This window comes from Mirounga angustirostris, unplaced genomic scaffold (genome assembly GCF_029215605.1).
Source record: "Mirounga angustirostris isolate CCGP_5_RB_7025 unplaced genomic scaffold, mMirAng1.0.hap1 SCAF_10, whole genome shotgun sequence".
In the NCBI taxonomy this organism is placed as follows: Eukaryota; Metazoa; Chordata; class Mammalia; order Carnivora; family Phocidae; genus Mirounga; species Mirounga angustirostris.
The window spans coordinates 132,366,910-132,384,622 of record NW_026991718.1 but is presented as its reverse complement, the minus strand read 5'-3'; the positions used below and the strand labels follow the sequence as shown (position 1 = coordinate 132,384,622).

General features: G+C 46.3%; 2 protein-coding genes across 4 annotated transcripts in view; both read right to left on the bottom strand.

The window, feature by feature from the left end:
* The window catches only part of RTF2 (replication termination factor 2), a 39,507-nt gene extending 38,210 nt beyond the window's left edge, over positions 1-1,297 (bottom strand). For both annotated transcript variants that reach the window (XM_045885985.2, XM_045885986.2), the window contains exon 1: positions 1,141-1,297. In XM_045885985.2, the coding sequence (XP_045741941.2) occupies positions 1,141-1,287 (147 nt within the window). In that variant the 5' untranslated portion in view covers positions 1,288-1,297. The remainder of the gene's footprint in view (positions 1-1,140) is intronic.
* A 6,913-nt stretch (positions 1,298-8,210) lies between these two features.
* The window catches only part of CASS4 (Cas scaffold protein family member 4), a 41,385-nt gene continuing 31,882 nt past the window's right edge, over positions 8,211-17,713 (bottom strand). For both annotated transcript variants that reach the window (XM_045885982.3, XM_064573378.1), the window contains exons 3-7: positions 17,156-17,257; positions 15,333-15,413; positions 12,925-14,235; positions 11,342-11,419; positions 8,211-9,340 (exon numbers count right to left, since the gene is read on the bottom strand). In XM_045885982.3, coding sequence (XP_045741938.2) covers positions 8,930-9,340; positions 11,342-11,419; positions 12,925-14,235; positions 15,333-15,413; positions 17,156-17,257 — 1,983 coding nt within the window. In that variant the 3' untranslated portion in view covers positions 8,211-8,929. The remainder of the gene's footprint in view (positions 9,341-11,341; positions 11,420-12,924; positions 14,236-15,332; positions 15,414-17,155; positions 17,258-17,713) is intronic.

The window sequence follows — 17,713 nt, the reverse complement described above, 5'->3', positions numbered from 1 at the left end:
TTACTTACTCAATTTCCCTGTTAGTAGCATGGAAATTATTATATACAATTTTTCTCAGTTACCTGTGAGAATTAAGAATTATCCACTCATTCATTTACTCACCGTATTTACTGTGCCAAGAACTGTGCGAGCTGTAGAGAGGAAAAGGTGAAGACTGTGCCACAGGGAACTTACCTTTCTCTGTGACTGACATTAATCAACCATGAAGGCAGTGTGCAGGGTGGTAAGATAGTTTTTTAAGAGAAAGACCTGATCTCATGTGGATAAGAGAACCTTTGGGACGAATTCCCGGAGAAAATGAAGTTAAGTGGGTACAAAGCTCAATAAACAGCAGCCATCTGTCTCATTGTAACTAACGGCAGACAAGCTTTAAATCCTGGCCCTGCCACTTCCTAGGGTTGCAACTCTGTCCTCGTGGCCCTCAATTCCTATTTCTGAAAGCGAGGCTGATGACAATACGTGCCCACAGGGCTGTTGTGAGAACTGTACGAGCTACCGCATATTTTTTTTTTAAAGATTTTATTTATTTATTTGAGACAGAGAGAATGAGAGACAGAGAGCATGAGAGGGAGGAAGGTCAGAGGGAGAAGCAGACTCCTCGCTGAGCAGGGAGCCCGATGCGGGACTCGATCCCGGGACTCCGGGATCATGACCTGAGCCGAAGGCAGTCGCTTAACCGACTGAGCCACCCAGGCGTCCCTAAACAATTACATTTTTTTTTTAAGATTTATTTATTTATTTTTTTAAAGATTTTATTTATTTATTTGAGAGAGAGAGAATGAGAGACAGAGAGCATGAGAGGGAGGAGGGTCAGAGGGAGAAGCAGACTCCCTGCCGAGCAGGGAGCCCGACGCGGGACTCGATCCCGGGACTCCAGGATCATGACCTGAGCCGAAGGCAGTCGCTTAACCAACTGAGCCACCCAGGCGCCCCGAGCTACCGCATATTAAGCGTACTGCCAGGCGAGTGGCAACAGTAAGCACTCAATAAAAGTCTGATACTAACATTGTTGTTAATTCTGAGTTCTCCAAATGAGATAAATGAGCACGGCAGCGTCGGGAACCCCGCTAGCTCCCCGCCCTTCCTTCGCTCCCTGGGGAGCCCCCTAGCGCCGGTCCCCACCGGACCCACGTCGCTGACCTTCTCAACCTTCTTCGGTCCCTTCACCAGTTCGTGTCTCTTGGGGATCGTTCCTCCGTCGCAACCCATCGCCAGCCAAGAGTCAGAGTCAGTAGCGATAGCCCGCAGCGACCACTTCCGGGGGACCCTGGCGACCTCTGCAGTCATTTCCGGCGCGCAGGGATGACGCAACACGCCCGCCGCGGCGCAGTGGGGCGGATCCGTTGCCAAGCCCCGGTTGCCATGGAGAGCGTCGCTAGGCGCTGGGCGAGGCCCCGCGGCTAGGGCTGCCGGAGCTCCAGCCGGTCCTTGCACTCACAGGGGCTGGCGGAGCGTCCACGTCTCCCGGCTCGGCCGGTTCCTTCCTCCTTCCGGTGGGTGCAGGGTTTCCGATGCACCGTGGCGACCGCTCGCCGCGCTTAGGGGGCAGGGGTGACTAAAGAGCACCCCTGTTCTCGGGCCCCGTCCCACCCCAGCGTGTCTGACTGTGGGTCTGGCACATCCCCGCGCTCTGAGCGCTGCGACGGAAAGGGCCGCATTTTGTTAACGCAGTTCACGATGCAGGTGAATGGCATCTGTTATTTCAGATAACAATCAGGTGTTTAAGTGAGAACTTTTGTGGAGCACCACGCTGACGTCAGCACTCCCAGCAAATCCTGTGACGTGGTGTTATAGGAGATTCTGGGGGACGTCAGAGTCTCTAAGGCCTGGAATTTTGACACTGCCATGCATACGGTCCCTAGAGGAAAAGTTGCAAGGAGGCTGTATGCGCATGTATTTGATTCGCAGCCTCCTTTATTCTTTTTATTAAAAACCAGGTATACCGAACAGAGGCGGGTATAAAAGCCACACTGATGTTTACCTGCCTTTTCCGAGAGACAGGTTGTATTGTACTAGGTCTGGAACGAGAACCCAAATCCCTTGCAAAATCCCTGCTAAAATCCACGACTGTCTGCTTCTATGCTCTTGACTATTTTTCTAGTTGTTCCTGTAATTATTATAAATATTAGGGGGAAGTCTAACCACAGCGAGTAAGGTGGACCTACATAATTGGATGTTACCTTGCTGACCAAAATGAGACATAAAAAAAAAATAAATAAATCTGAAATACTCCCCAGTTGGGAACAGAAAATATGTGGATATGAAAACTTCACGGATTGTAACATAGGGTTATCTGTTACTGCAATTAATGGGAATTAAAAGAAAATAAATCCTTTAATTCGTTGGTCTCTCATTGCCTTATGATTTATTTTTTAATTTTTTAATTATTTTTTTAAGATTTTATTATCTATTTGACAATGAGACACAGTGAGAGAGGGAACACAAGCAGGGGGAGTGGGAGAGGGAGAAGCAGGCTTCCCGTGGAGCAGGGAGCCCGATGCGGGGCTCGATCCCAGGACCCTGTGACCATGACCCGAGCCGAAGGCAGACGCTTAACGCCTGAGCCACCCAGGCGCCCCGCCTTATGATTTATTTTTATACCAGTCACAGATATTGTAAAGTCTGTGAGGGTAGGGACTTTGCTTTAGTCCCCATTGTGTCCCCAGTGCATGGAAGAACCTTTGGCACACTCAATATTCATTTCCTCAATAAACCAAAAAGGAAGTACTGACACATTCAAGGAGGGTGACAAGTCCAGTTTTGGTAGACCCTAAAACTGGTAAGTACTATAAGAATCCATTTACAAGTAAGGGAATAGAAGCTGGGAAAGATCAAAGGACTTGCCCAAGGTCCTACAGCTAGTAAGAGGGAGAGCTAGGACTGGGTTACAATATTAGTTTTTCCCCCTCTGTCCCCAAGGACAGAAAATCAAGTTACAGAATAGCATAAATGCAAAGATCTTTAGACAGACTCTCAAACCAATGCTCTTTTCTGGAGACTCAATCTTCCCCTCCCTGAGTTCATTTGGAGAAATGAAAATAAAAATAACTACTCTTTATTAAACCATGACTGTGCACTGGGAGATTTGGATCATTGTTTCCTCTGTCTTCATAATTTAGGAGGTAGGGGATATAATGCCTTCCATTTTCCAAATGAGAAACCTGAGACTGAGGTGTACAGTCTTGGGTCAGGGGCCCACAGCAGTCGAGTAAAAGGAGTACAAGATGAGAGGCTTTCTCAGATGAGGCCCATGTGACTACAAATGCCGTGTTCTTTAACCTCTCCCCAAAAGCTGCTGTGAAGCCCAGCAGGGCCAACTGGGTGGATGTTGAAGCTCTCGGGCAGCTGAATTTTTTTTTTTTCTCTTCCTCCTTGGTTTCCTCATTTAGAATATTGGTTTTTAGGCTGCTCTGTGCTGCAGACGATACACAGCTTAAGCTTTTGTAGAGTTAGTATCATCAACAGCAACTAATTTGTGTTGAGAGCTGGCTGAGAGTATCAGGTCCTGTACTCAGGGCTTTCCGTGATTTGAGCCATTTTGTTCTCTGCACAGTAGACAAACTGGTATCATTAGGTGCCATTGCTTTCCACTGCCTTTGCTGAGTGAACTGAGACAGGATATTCCCTTACAAGGATCTTTGGTGACAACTTCACCCCGGTCAAACTGTGGATTTAAATAAAGGGCAGGAGAGGAATAAAACCAGGAAAGAGAAAACCATCATCCTGTGGCAAAACCAGTATTCTTAACCTCTTTGGGGTTATTGGACTTGATAGAGAATTTGATGAAAACTTTGGACTTATTCCCCAGAAAAATATCCAGTGGTACATAGAAAATTTTGCTACTGTTTACACATCTATGTATTTCATGCATCACCCACTGAGGCCCAAGCTAAGAACAAGTACTCTAAGTGCTCCTACTGCCCATTACAATCTTTCCCAAATGTTTCAGCCTTCCGAACCTTGAGGGTTTGATTTCCGGTGAGTACTGCCCATGCGCTCTCCCATAGCTGGAGTTTACAATTTTGTCTGGACAAGGCAGACAGGCAGAGTGACTCGTTTTAAGAGTTAGCATGAAAAAACAACAACAAACGGCTGTGTGTTAGGATTCTTCAAGAGTCTCAAAACCATCACGTACGGTTACACTTCTGAGGATGTCCCAAAGAGGGTTAAAGTCAAATAAAGTGGACAACTAGAAGTAATTAATCCCGACATAATTCAAGACAAAAAAAATTACTTTTAGTTAGCAGTTTTAGGGAAACATTAAACATATCTCAGGAATACACAGGCCTTCCATGAACTGGCCTCTGGCTACCCATCCCAGATCATGTCACCCACTTTCCCTTCCCTCTCTTGGTTCCAGCCACGCTGGCCCCATCTCTCCCTTGAGAGCTCCAGGTTCGTTTCCACTTCTGGGTACTTGCCTCACGGTTCCCTCTTCAGGAACACTCTTTTCCCACTGTTTTCCAGGCTGTCTCCTTTGAGTGACTCAACGTCTGCTCCTGGCGGGAGGGGGCGGTGTCTCTGCAGAGCTCCTTCCCCGACCTCTCCCAGTAAAAGAGCACCCCCCCGTCCATTTCTCTATCCACTACCCCCACCTTGATTTAATTTCTGCATTGCACTTACTGCCACTGACCTTTCGTTATAAATTTAAATTTTGATATCTTGTTCAACATGGACTTCTTTGCATTGATTGTGATTTTTTAAAATACTGCATCAAAATACAATGTATCTTGATTACTAAGTTTTTGGGTGCCCCCTTATATTTTGATTTTAAGGAGAGGTGCCTCACTCACCCCACCTCTTCCTGGCTCTGGTTTCCCATCCCCCTCAGCTGGAATGAAGGCTGCAAGGTGCAGAAGCTTTGGTTTGTCCCTTGCAGTTCCTCTAGTGATCAGTAGAGGCCAGGTAGATAGGAGATGCACAATGAATATTTGATCAATGAATGAACAAAAGGAAAAAGGCATTAGCCAATCACCTATACAAACGGGCAACTTTTGTAAACGGGCAGCCTTTGGAGACCTGGGTGCATCCTTGGGGAGAATATAAAATTTTAAAAAGATATTTTATTTTTTAAAAAAAGGATAGTTGCCCCCAAACCAGAAACCCAGCTCCCCAGGGCTTGTCACACTGGAAGATCTCTCAACTAGGCTCCTCACCACTTCCATCCTTCTGATGAAATTTAACTTAATTGAGGTCAAGTTGCTACCACCACACCACCCACCATTTCCTCTTCCTTCCTTAAAAGGAAGCAGCACAGAATTCTGGGCATGAAAGAAAACTACTTAGCAAAACATTGCTAAAAGTTAAAAAATGCAATATTCTTCTTTTAAATGTTTTTCAGAAGCAATTATCCTATCGAATTAGAGGAAACTCATCTCATAACTGGCCTCTTTCAAAAAAAAAAAAAAGGAAGGAAACACATTTAGCTAAGAACAGCAGCTTTTATTATGTTCAACCCAATGGTTTTGTACTTTGTCAACAAAGGCCCTTGGTTTGAACTCGTCTCAAAATACATGTAGAGACAGAAAAAAATATAGACAGATATGTCTCCCTATATGTTTATCTACCTGCCTATCTACATACATACATCTGTAGTGTTCTGAAAGCAATAGGGATCTGTTGATTACCTGTTAGAGCCTCTCACATATGAAGGACCGAAAGAGTTAAAACAACTAAAGCATTAGAACAGGGTCTGGAATGTAGTAATCACTTAATAAATACCTGCTGTTGTTATCACTATGGTGCAAAAATCATCTTGCCGGCTGGAGTAAACAGGTCCTGGTGCCTCCCTGCAACACCCTCCCCCCCCACCCCTCCCGCCGCCCTTCTTCCAACAAAATTCCCGACTTGGGTTGGGGCTCCTGTTGGGACACGGTTCTTGGGGCCTTTGCATTTTTGCATGTCCTTTGAGCAGAGGCATTGATGACATTTTGTTCTGAATTACCTCTTCAAGGCGGTTTTTAGCAAACGCCCTGGGAAGACAGAGATCATGTCTCTCTCCAGAGCAGAAAGGCAGGTGTGTTTGCTGTCCAGTATCATAAAGACAATGTCTCGCTCTGAGGCAAGGCTTGATCAGGTTTGCGCAGAGGTCATTGGGAAAGACTGGGGCTGCCTATGCTGAGTTCTTTGGCTTTGACACAAACTCAGTGTGTGCATAGCCTCATCTGCATCCTGTTTTGCTCTGCCCTCGGACTTGGGCTGAGGTGGAAATGATATAAAGATGAAGCATAAGCTGCTTGCAAGGCTGTAAGGAAAATCCTTTGTCTCTGGGCGGAGGAGTTAACATAGCAGGCATCAATAATATCCTTGGAAAGGCTGGCTTGCAAGCTTGGCCTTTGGTTGTTTATAAAAACCTGGATTTGGGGAGGGTGCCCACCATCCCCAGAGTTGATGAGAATGGGTCAGTGTGCCTAAGCTGTTTGTACAAATAATGTGGTTCATGCTGGACACCTGCTCGCCTTCGAGAGTCTGGACTTCGGGGATGTGCCATGTATGGGCTGCCTACATGATCAGCCCCATGGAAACCCTGGGTGGGAGGCTCTCGTGACCTTCCCCGGCGGGCAACATCTCACAGGTGCTGTCACAATTCGTTGCTGAGGGAATTAAAAGTGTCCCGTGTGACCAGGGAGAGAGGACTCCTGGCCACTTGAGCCTGATTTCCTTTGTACTGAACTCTTTGAGCCTTTCCCTTTGCTGTCTCTTTTCACTGTAATAGATCAGAGCCGTGAGTACGAACGTAATGCTGAGTCTTGGGATTCCTCCTTGCGAATCATTGGACCTAGCCGTGGTCTTGGGGGCCCCAGACATAGTCTCTGATCCCAGAATCTTCTGTCTTCTTGCAATGTCCATGAAATTGGCAGGCTAACTTGTTAATTTAAAGTAGGGGGATCTCAGGGGCGCCTGGGTGGCTCAGTTGTTGAGCGTCTGCCTTCGGCTCAGGTCATGGTCTCAGGGTCCTGCGATCAAGCCCCGCATCAGGCTCCCTGCTCGGCGGGAAGCCTGCTTCTCCCTCTCCCACTCCCCCTGCTTGTGTTCCCTCTCTCGCTGTCTCTCTCTCTCTCTGTCAAATAAATAAATAAAATCTTTTAAAAAAATAATATAAAGTAGGGGAATCTCAGACATGTCATAGTTCTTGGCAGGGCTATTCTTTCCCTCTCTCGGGACACATGGGAGTGTGTGTGTGTGTGTGTGTGTGTGCGCCTGTGTGGAGGGCTGAATCCCAAGTCTAAGTCAACCTGGGTACTACATGCCCTCCTTGTTGTGGGGCTTTCAGGGGCAGGCACCTGTTCTAAGCTAGTCCAAGCAGAATCAAGCCTCTTTTTTCTCTTCTGGCCACAAACCAAGGACATAACCTGGGGCAGCCACCTTGCAATCATGAGAGTTAACACAGAGAAAGTGGAACTGAGAAACTGGGCACCCACACCAGCTGGCCTTAAACCCAGTCTGCCCCTGGGTTATTTTAAGATACTTGAGTCAATTAATTTCCTTTATTGCTTAAGAAAGATTGGATATGGTTTTTGATCACTTGGAACAGAAGGAGTCCTAACCAATACAGATCACAGCTGTTCAAAGAATGTGGCTTCTCTGTTCTAAATTAGAGAACCAAGCAAGCCTCACAAAGATACGATCTTTCTTTAGAGACCCTAGGAGTAACTCGGTGAAAATAATCAGCTTTCTAACAGTCAACCATTTAGAAGTGCCTACTAAGTGCCGAGTAGCAGGCAGGCTGGTGACATTTCAGATGACTTCCAGCCTGAGGCTGCTGGTTCCAGGCTACAAAGGTGTTTAGTGGTTGAGATGTGTATAGGAGACATGGACCTTCACTTGAAGTGAAGTAAAGATGATGTAACCATAGCAACATGAGCTGAAGACCCAGCTGCAAGGAGAGGAAGAGGAGGTGGTTTGCCTTGAGGGAGCTCTGCACCACTTTCAGATCTGTGCCCAGCAATGGATATCCTGTCCACACCACACCTTCTGGTTGCACCACCATGAGTGATGGCTTTGTTTTTGCCATACTAGCCTCGTGCATGAGCACTTGGCGTCTACTGCATCTCCCTACACACTTTGGGGAAAAGCATTTGAATAAGAAAAGTAAACACTGGTGGCTTTGCTTTGGTACCAGAATCTGGGTGACATGGATCACCACCTCTTCCAAAGAAAGGATTGCTATGAAGAATGCTTAAATTCATGATTATATTTACATAACTTTATAAATGGTAACAGATTTGAGACTGTTGAAGTACAAGCTTTTTCTGAGTAAACATACTGAATTTATCAACATAGGCTATTATATACAAAATAAATTAATAAGGAACCTAACAGAACATGTTACGTTGTAAATATGACATGCATCTTTAACTCGGTTAAGATAAAATAGAATATATATGTATGGCATATATATATATATATACACACATATGTTATATATATATATATGTTGTATAAGATGCAGATACAGAATTTGTACCAAATCTCACAAAATTAATTCAGTCCAAAATGAAAAACTTATCACATTTGCTAACAGATGCAACAGAAATTCATCATTTGAAAATAAGTCTCTCCTCCTTTACTGTCTCCCTAGCACCTAACACATTGTGTATGTAATTCTTCATCACTTATCGTCTATCTCCCCACTAGATGGTAAGCTCCCTGAGGACAAGGCCTTTGTATGATTCACTGCTATATGCCCAGCTAACTATGGGCTATGCTATGCTATGCTAAAAACTTAGCAAGGTTCTTACTTAACACCTGGCTCTCTGCAGCATAAGCCAATGTCCTGGGGTTGTTTAGCCACTTGGTAATACCAGCTTCTGCCCATCAGTGCATCCCTAGGCTGGCTTTGCCCGTAGGACAGAGTTACACAGGTTGGGGCTGGGAAGCTGAAGCTAAGAGGTTAACCTTAGGGAGGGAGAAAGAGGGGGAAGGAGGCTCATTCCAACATCCCTCTGAATTGCCGAGTGTGTTGCTCCAGCTTCTGGGCCTCAGCCTGGAGGTGCCCCAGGGCTGCAGGGCAGGGGTACTTGAGCACGGCGTGCTTGGTGGCCAACGCGAGGTTCTTGAGCAGGCTGCAAAGGTGACTGCTACCACAGAGAATCTCGTTGCGCACGTCCCTCTCCTGCGTCTCTTTGCACAGTGTGTCCACCAGCTTCTGCCCCACCATGATGACCAGCTTGCTCTGCGTGATGAAGATCTCGGGGGGCTGGCTGTTGCTGAGGCTGCTGTTAAACATGCCGATGGCTTTGAAGAGCGCCCCAAAATAGAGCCGGCAGTGTTCAGAAAGGTGGAATCTCTTCTCGGGATTCTGCTGACTCAAAGGCTGTGGGATGGGGGAGCTAGGATTCTGGAAAAGGGAAGAAAACAATTGATAAGAGACAGATTTGATCACCAGGCTGTGGTTGTCTCCTGTTTCCTATTTTGCTCAATTTTCTAGACTTTTTATAAGAAAAAATACAGTTTTGTTTGGGATGCCCCACAGTGCACCATCTGCCTAACAAATTAATCTTTTCAAAGCACTGTTACATATAAATTATAGTATTTATATATACAATCTTACCTATTGTGTTGTCTATATAATCTTACATGTTAAATACATAAAATCTTATTCAATACTCTCAACAAACCATTAGCAGCCCATCCCAAGAAGCACATTGACAATGACTAAATCTATAACTTTAAAAAGAATAAAAGAGGGATGCCTGGGTGGCTCAGTCAGTTAAGTGTCTGCCTTCCACTCAGGTCATGATCCCAGGGTCCTGGGATCAAGTCCTGCATCGGGCTCCTTGCTCAGCAAGCTTCTCCCTCTGCCTGCCACTCCCCCAGTTTGTGCTCTCTCTCTCTGACAAATAAATAAATAAAATCTTTAAAAAAATAAAAGAAAACTTGATGGTGAGATTTTAAAATTTAAAGAACAGATTTTAAAGGATTAAAAAAAATCCTTTCTAATTCCAACATCGGCAGTAAACCTGAGCCCCCAAAATTTCTAGAAGAAATCCAAATATGCTGACCTATCTGCCTTAATATTATATTTCTCCAACTTGCTAGTAAGATTTCATCCGAATTTTACTTCCATGAGTTGTATTTTCTGAAATGTGGAACCATTGTCTTCCAAAGCCTAGGCACTGTTGAAAGGTTCTCAGCATCTAACTTAGTGGCAACCCCTCCGGGTAATCACCCAAAGCCCGTTTGTTAGGACAGGTGGGGAGACTGGTGCTCTCTGAAGTGAGGGGGCTGCCCGTGGTTATTCATGTAGCAAAATGAAGAGCCGGCGCTCTAAGCTGAGTCGGCTAAGTCTGAATTCTTAGTCTTTTCGTTAAACTGCTTGCTCTCTCATCCACCTGCGATCTCAAAACTCACAGCCTGGAAGCACTCAGACAGTGTGAGAGGGTCTGACTTTTGTGCCCCCCAACTTCGTGTGTTGAAACTCTACCCTGTTACGTGAAGGTAGCAGGAGATGAGCCCTTGGGAGGTACCTGGGATTGGATGAGGTCCTTTGGGTGGGGCCCTGTTATGGGATTATGCCCTTGTCAGAGCTCCTTTCCTTCTCTGCTCTCTGCCACGAGAGGACAGAATTAGAAAACAGAGGGGATCCCTCCCCAGGACCTGACCATGCTGGCTCCCTGACCTAGGACTTCCAGCCTAGGGATCTCGTTCTAGTTTGCCCCTGAGAAGACGAATGATCTTGTCCATGTCATGAGACATCTTTGTCCTTCCCTCCTCTACCTGCACCCACCCCCAGCCAGGGAGTTGATCTGTTTCACTGATCCCCAGGCTTCAGGTATTCAGACAACCTTCACAAGGTATGCCCTTTTTGCCTCCCTCTTAACCTGACTTGCTTCATCTTTGTCTTTAAAGGAATCCACTGGTTTTACTTATACTAGTTTAATGGAAACTCTTCAGATTGGTAACTGGAAAAATCATTGTCATTTGCCGCAAGTAACCAAAAAAATAAGCACAATGATAACATCTTTGACTAAAAAAAAAAAAAAAAAAAGGAAGAACATCGAGTGTCAAAGAGGTGTTGATGATACACAAGCTCCAAACCAAAACAGTTTTTCTATTGTAATCAGAAGCATTAAAAGAGGATGTCAAAGGTCATGTCAGTCCCACCCGTGATAAACCTGCAGACCACTGAGAACTATGTCACTAATGGTTCAAGAATCGTGCTCCACATACTGGGGTTCACTGGACTTGTTCAGGGCTCCTTCTACTGCAAACAGGAAAAACTGTCACAAAAACATCAACTCCCAAAGGTGTCATGGCTAGAATGCCGACTTGTTCATAGTAGGAGACATCTCGAGCGATAAAGGGTCAGAAGTCCGGGAGAGCCAGCCCTATCACTTACCTGTCCTTCGAAGTTTTTGTTTTCATCCAACCTTCCTTCCAAGACGGGTTTTTCTGTCTCTTCTAGGTTAGGCAGCTTCTGAAAAATAAAATCCCTTCCAATTACCAACGTGAGTGGTTTTTACACTGTACAGAGGTATTTAAGTCCACTTTAAAACTTGAGCATTTTTCTTTATATTTTTGTCAATGGTTCTGCCTCCGGATGCCTTTTTTTAAAATTTAAAATCAGTTAATTAACAGAGAGTATATTATTAGTTTCAGAGGGCTGATGCCTTTTTTTCAACAAAGGAGACTCTGCAAGACCAAGGGCTGAATTTTGCCTACCAGCATGGCTTGATACAAGGACACATGAGTTTTTTATTTTTTTAACATTTTTTAAAGGTTTTTATTTATTTGACAGAGAGATAGAGAGAGAGCACAAGTAGGCAGAGTGGCAGGCAGAGGGAGAGGGAGAAGCAGGCTCTCCGCTGAGCAGGGAGCCCGACGTGGGGCTTGATCCCAGGACTGACCTGAGTCGAAGGCAGACGCCTAACCGACTGAGCCACCCAGGCGCTCTGGACACATGAGTTTTTAAAAAATTGTATATATATATTTATATTTATATTTGTGTATAGTATACCTCTTTATCTATATCTACATCTTTAAATTAGGGAATGAAAAATACCCATGTTTCTAGCTTCTCTAGAATGTGTGCAAGCTGTTACACCAACCAGCAGGCATTTTAACAGAATACCACACAAGACTGGGGCTAAACCTGGTGATGGGTATTGGGGAGGGCACGTTCTGCATGGAGCACTGGGTGTTATGCACAAACAATGAATCATGGAACACTACATCTAAAACTAATGATGTAAGGTATGGTGATTAACATAACAATAAAAAATGCCACTAAAAAAAAAAAAGACTGGGGCTAAAAGGGCCAAGTCATGTTGTCCCCGGGTTACGTGCCGTGCCTCTTGGCACTTGCGATCCTTGAACCAGAAGTTCTCTTTCTACAACGTCTGAACTCATGCAGCAAAGAATTTCTAACAGTAACTGCAGTCTGGAGGCTGCTAAGACCATGCACAATTTGGAAGAGAGTTTACACTTCCTCTTCTGTTTCTAAGACACACAAACACAATGACTAAATCAACAACTTTCAAAAGTGCAAGGAAACTGGGGAGTGAGATTAAAAAAAAGGTGCTCAAGGAACAGATTTCAAAAGGTTTTCAAAGTCCTTCCTAACCCTAGTATTAGAGATAAACTATCCCTTGGGAGTTTCCAGAAGACATCCTACGTGCCTTAATATTGAAGTGTTTATCTTACTTCTTAATAAGATTTCATCTACATTACTTTCATGAATTTTAATTTTTTTAAAATGGAACCAACGTCTCTCAAAATTATTGAAAGATCATTATCTTTCAATATCCAATTATAGTTCTATAATTATAGTTCTATAATTGGATATTTTTATTATTATTATTGGATAATAAATATCCAATTATTGAACTATCTAACAATTAGTGAAAGGCTCTTAGCATCTGATGGGCGACCCCTCCAGATGAAATTTGAAAGCCTCCTTCTATTTTACCACCCTGAACTCACCAGTTCACAGATAATTGTCCCGTTTTTCTTTAGTAGCTCAGGGGAGTGTTCACTTTCCTTTTGTTCATTAAAAGGAGCACTTCTTTGGTATGATTCAATTTCCGTTTGGGGAAGCTGGATGCATTTTGCAAGCTTCAGTTGTGCATTGGGGGTCATTTGCAAGGTATCTTCCTTTTCACAGTTCTGCTTGAAAAGGAGCTTCCCATTGGCAATGACAATGGAGGCAAACCTCTTGATGTCTTCTGGAACCATCCGCGCCACCATGACAAATCTCTCGAGGTCATCCAGGCTGTTTTGGACTTTGTCCGTCACGAGGACTTCCAAGGACCAATTGCAGCTATCCAGGTTTTCCTTTGTTCCAAGCAGGATCTGGTAGGAATTGGAGATGGTCTGTAGCTGGTCCCTAATTCTGGCCTGAAGGTTCGTGTCGCTGAGGTTACAGGCAGTCCCACGGACCCCGCGGGCAAAATCCAGGAATGCCCTCAAAGATTCTTCCACGTGGTCAGCGGCGCTGCGGATGGCGCTGAGGTTGGCCTCCAGATAGTCTCTGAACCTCCACTTCCTGCTGACGAAGAGCATCAGGCTGGCGACAGAACTGGCCACCTCGTGCTGCAGAGCTGCTACCGTCTCTCTGGCCAAGTCTGGATCCAAGGAGAGCTCCTTTCCTGACTCCTCTGAGCAGGAGCTAGACGAGGAGTCCGTGGACAAGGAGGAGCACGAGGAGACAACGCTGGCTCTGCTGTCAGAACTGGAAACGGACAACCTGTCCGGTTCCGGAGACAGCGAGGGGGCCTGGCCAGAGAGCCACGAGGAGCTGCGGTCCGGGGCATTCTCCGGAGCCCCCTTGACTCTCCCCAGCTCCTTCACAGCCAGGGAGCCGCTCGGCATCGCCTTAGGGATGTCATAAATGTTTGGCTTCGTGTTTTTCTGTTCCACCCGGGGGTTCAGAAAGCTTGAAGGCACCTTGTAACCAGCGCCCTCGTCCAAGGGAAATGTGTCCCTGGGTGCCAGGGATTTATAAGAAGGAATTTCTGGAAGGCTGAGTTTTTTCTGCATGGGCACATTTTTATGCAGGTGTGGATAGAGGGACCTTGCTCTGCTGTTTGGAGGATTCTGGAAGCTGGACATATACCTGGGCGGAGTGTGGGGCTCTGATTCTTCCACAAAGCTGCTCAAAGATGCATTTCTGCCATTGGCTTTTTCTGAGGACACTGGTGTGTCATAAATCCATTCTGATTTCTGGAGGCTTGGTAACGTGTTGTAGCTGCCTCGCCTCACGGCGATTGCTGACACCAGGGGAGCACTCTGCCCCTGTGAAGAACCACACAAAAATGCCCAGGTCAGTAGCAATAAAAAGAGGGTTTGAGCGACTCATTTGACAAAGGTGCAACTACACTGAGGACCTACTAAGTGCTGGGTACTGTGCTTCTTACAAATCTGATTGTCACTCCCTTCCTCAAGCATCTTCAGTGGCTCCCCATTGCCATGATCACTCAAGACCCTTCATCATCTGGTTGTACCCACCTTTTTTTTTTTTAAGATTTTATTTATTTATTCATAAGAGACAGAGAGAGAGAGAGAGGCAGAGGGAGAAGCAGGCTCCCCGCTGAGCAGGGAGCCCGATGTGGGACTCGATCCCAGGACCCTGGGATCATGATCTGAGCCGAAGGCAGACGCTTAACCATCTGAGCCACCCAGGCGCCCCTGGTTGTACCCACCTTTAAGCTTCCCCACCACAGCGGCCACCAGCTTCCTTGTGGGTCCAGTCACCCCGGCGGTTCACCTTCCCCTGAACTCAGAGTGCTCCCTTAGTCCACTGTAGTTCATTTTTCCCAAACCAGTCCTTCTGTTCTACATGCCCTCCCGACCCGCTCCTTGCCCTCTAACAAACTCCTATGCATCTCTCACAACACTTCAGAGATGTCATCTGTTTTTTAAGGCCTTCCCCAAAAAACTTGGGCATAGGTATATGTATTGTAAATGTGTGACAATTCGACAATGAACAGATTTTCAATTTAAGGCATGTCCCCTATAAACAAATAAAAATCTACCTTAACACAACGTATCTCTGAGGTACAGAAGAAGAAGAAGAAGAAGAAGAATTTTCCTAAGATCTACTGAGCTTTTGCTCTGTGCCAAACACTATACCTGTATGAGGTTCTCCACGAGAATTATCTCAATCCTCACAATTAGTCTGTCATGAGAAACTGAGGCATGGAGAAGAGAGAGGACTTGCCCAAACCACATTACTCAACCTGTTCCTTAATACCACTGCCATCAGGAGTTTCAAATGAAATAAGCTCTGCTATGAGGAATTTGCATTCCCAATTTTGACCAAGCTGATAAGACGTCCCAGAGGATGCTCACATTTTCCTAGCATCAGATCTCTGGTGCCTTGTCATACTTACATGTGGTTGGCTGGCCAAGGGACCAAGTCCTGCCTTTTGGGGGCTGGGGGGTATATCATATAACAGCTGCTTCTCTGGCTCCTGGGGAAAGACAGAAAAGGATAACTTGGATTTTTCCTTCCTGCACAAACTCTGCCCACTCCAGTGTTTTGTTTTGTTTTTCCAAATGAAAATAGAAATCACCAAAGACTTTGAGGCTTTTGGTCATGGTGCTCGCATGGTGGAAGTTTATGCGGTTATGTTTTCAACAATGGACTTTGTGCTTTAAAAAGATGCTTTCTTGGGTTGCCTGGGTGGCTCAGTCGGTTAGGCGTCTGCCTTCGGCTCAGGTCATGATCCCAGGATCCTGGGATCGAGTCAAACACTGGGCTCAGTGGGGAGCCTACTTCTCCCTCTGCCTGCCGTTCCCCCTGCTTATGCTCTCTCTCTCTCTCTCGGATAAATAAATAAAATCTTTTTTAAAAAATAAAAAAATAAAAAGATGCCTTCTTGACCGAAGCTGGGGACAAACTAGAGAGAGAATGAACTTGCCTAAAAACAGGGGCTCATTTGCATCTGTAAGTTAGCCTTAGGATTGACTAAGCAATACATGGAATTGGGACTTAATATGCTTCTGTCTTTCTTGTTTGTTTTTCTCAGCAGAAATTTTCCTGTGCTTGTAATTTGTGTGTTCATCCTGCAAATGTTCACTGAGCGCCTGTTAACCACCAAGACACTAAGCCAAATGACGTATATACACCCAGTAAGGAGCAAAAGACATGGTGCCCAAACAGATGATGTGCATTTTTTTTTTTTTTTGGTACAGCAATTAGAAAACACATATATCAGGATGTGAAAAGTAGGTGTGTATTCCAAAGCGACAGGGAGAAGCACCGAAACAGGGTCTGCACAAAAAGAGGGAAAATGCTGGACTCTGGAGAGGGGTTTCTTTGGAGAGAGCCAAACTGTGAGTTTCTTACTGACTCCTTCTCACTGGGGAAGGGTAGGGTGCATTTCGTGCCCCTCAGACAGAGTGGAAAGTGCACCAATGGGACCTTCAATGACGAATTGTGCCACCTGGGTGTGGGGTCGTGGGGCACAGGGGCTAACTCCGGCTTGGGAAAAGCTAAGGGTGAGAATCTGATGGCTGTGCTGGGGATGACCTGTTCTCGAGCGGGGACCAGGGTGAAGAAAGTGCAGCAGCTGCCTTGGGCAAAACAGTTGAGGGGGCCCCAAAATTCTTGGTCATCAAGGTAAATAATAATGGGATGCAACATTTTTTTAAAAAATATCACAATGTGAAAAACTCATGATGAACAAAATTTTCAATAAAGACAGAGTCAAGAGGGCCGGAGTGAGGGTGAGGTGAGTGAGGCGAGTCCCGCACATATATCTTTAAGACTTTTGTGCCCAAGGCGTAGCCGTGCTCCTGGCATCTGTCCTGGCAAAGGGAGCAAGTGTGTTCATCCACGGGCCACAGGTGCAGGTACGGGGAGAGGAGAAGAGATGCTCAGCAACAGGTGCAGGTGCGGGGAGAGGAGAAGAGATGCTCAGCAACAGGTGCAGGTGCGGGGAGAGGAGAAGAGATGCTCAGCAACAGGTGTAGGTGCGGGGAGAGGAGAAGAGATGCTCAGCAACAGGTGCAGGTGCGGGGAGAGGAGGAGATGCTCAGAAACAGGTGCAGGTGCGGGGAGAGGAGAAGAGATGCTCAGCAACAGGTGCAGGTGCGGGGAGAGGAGAGGTGGAGAGAGGAGAGGCTTGGCGGCACCTGCTTGAATGCAGAAAAGCAATCTGCCTGACACGGGGAACCCCACGGGCCGGGCAGGACCAGGGCCGACACTCACCTTCAGGGCCAGGGGACCCCGGCTCTGGGCCGGTACATCATACACCTGGTAAGGCAGCATTGGCAACGAGGCCCAAGCAGGTCTGGGGATGGTGAAGAGGGCCTTGGGGAGACAAAGAAGAGCCAAGGGAAGGAGACGTCACTGCAGAGTCCACAGATCATGTTCCAAGTTACCCTCACACAACAAAGGCAGCCTGACAGTGTGGAGGCCATGTCCCTGCACCCCTGCCTGGCGGCCCTTCGCTCAGACCTCGGACCCAGGACATGGGAGGGGAGGTCCCGTGGTGGCGGCCAGTCTTCCTCACGTGGGGGCCCACAGCTGCCTGTGTCAGCCTCACCTGGGCAGCAGGCTCAAATGCAGATTCCCGGGCCCCATGTCTGTTGTACTGGGACCTCTGAGTCCTGTGGGGAGCCTGGGAATCTGCAGTTTCAGTGAACCTCCCAGGTGATTCTGAAGTTCTCGAGGGATCCGGGGCTGTGATTCCAATCCGGGGGTGTTACTGTGTTCATCTGATGATGCTGGGGATGCAGCAGTGAGCCGGACAGGAGAGGCTCAAAG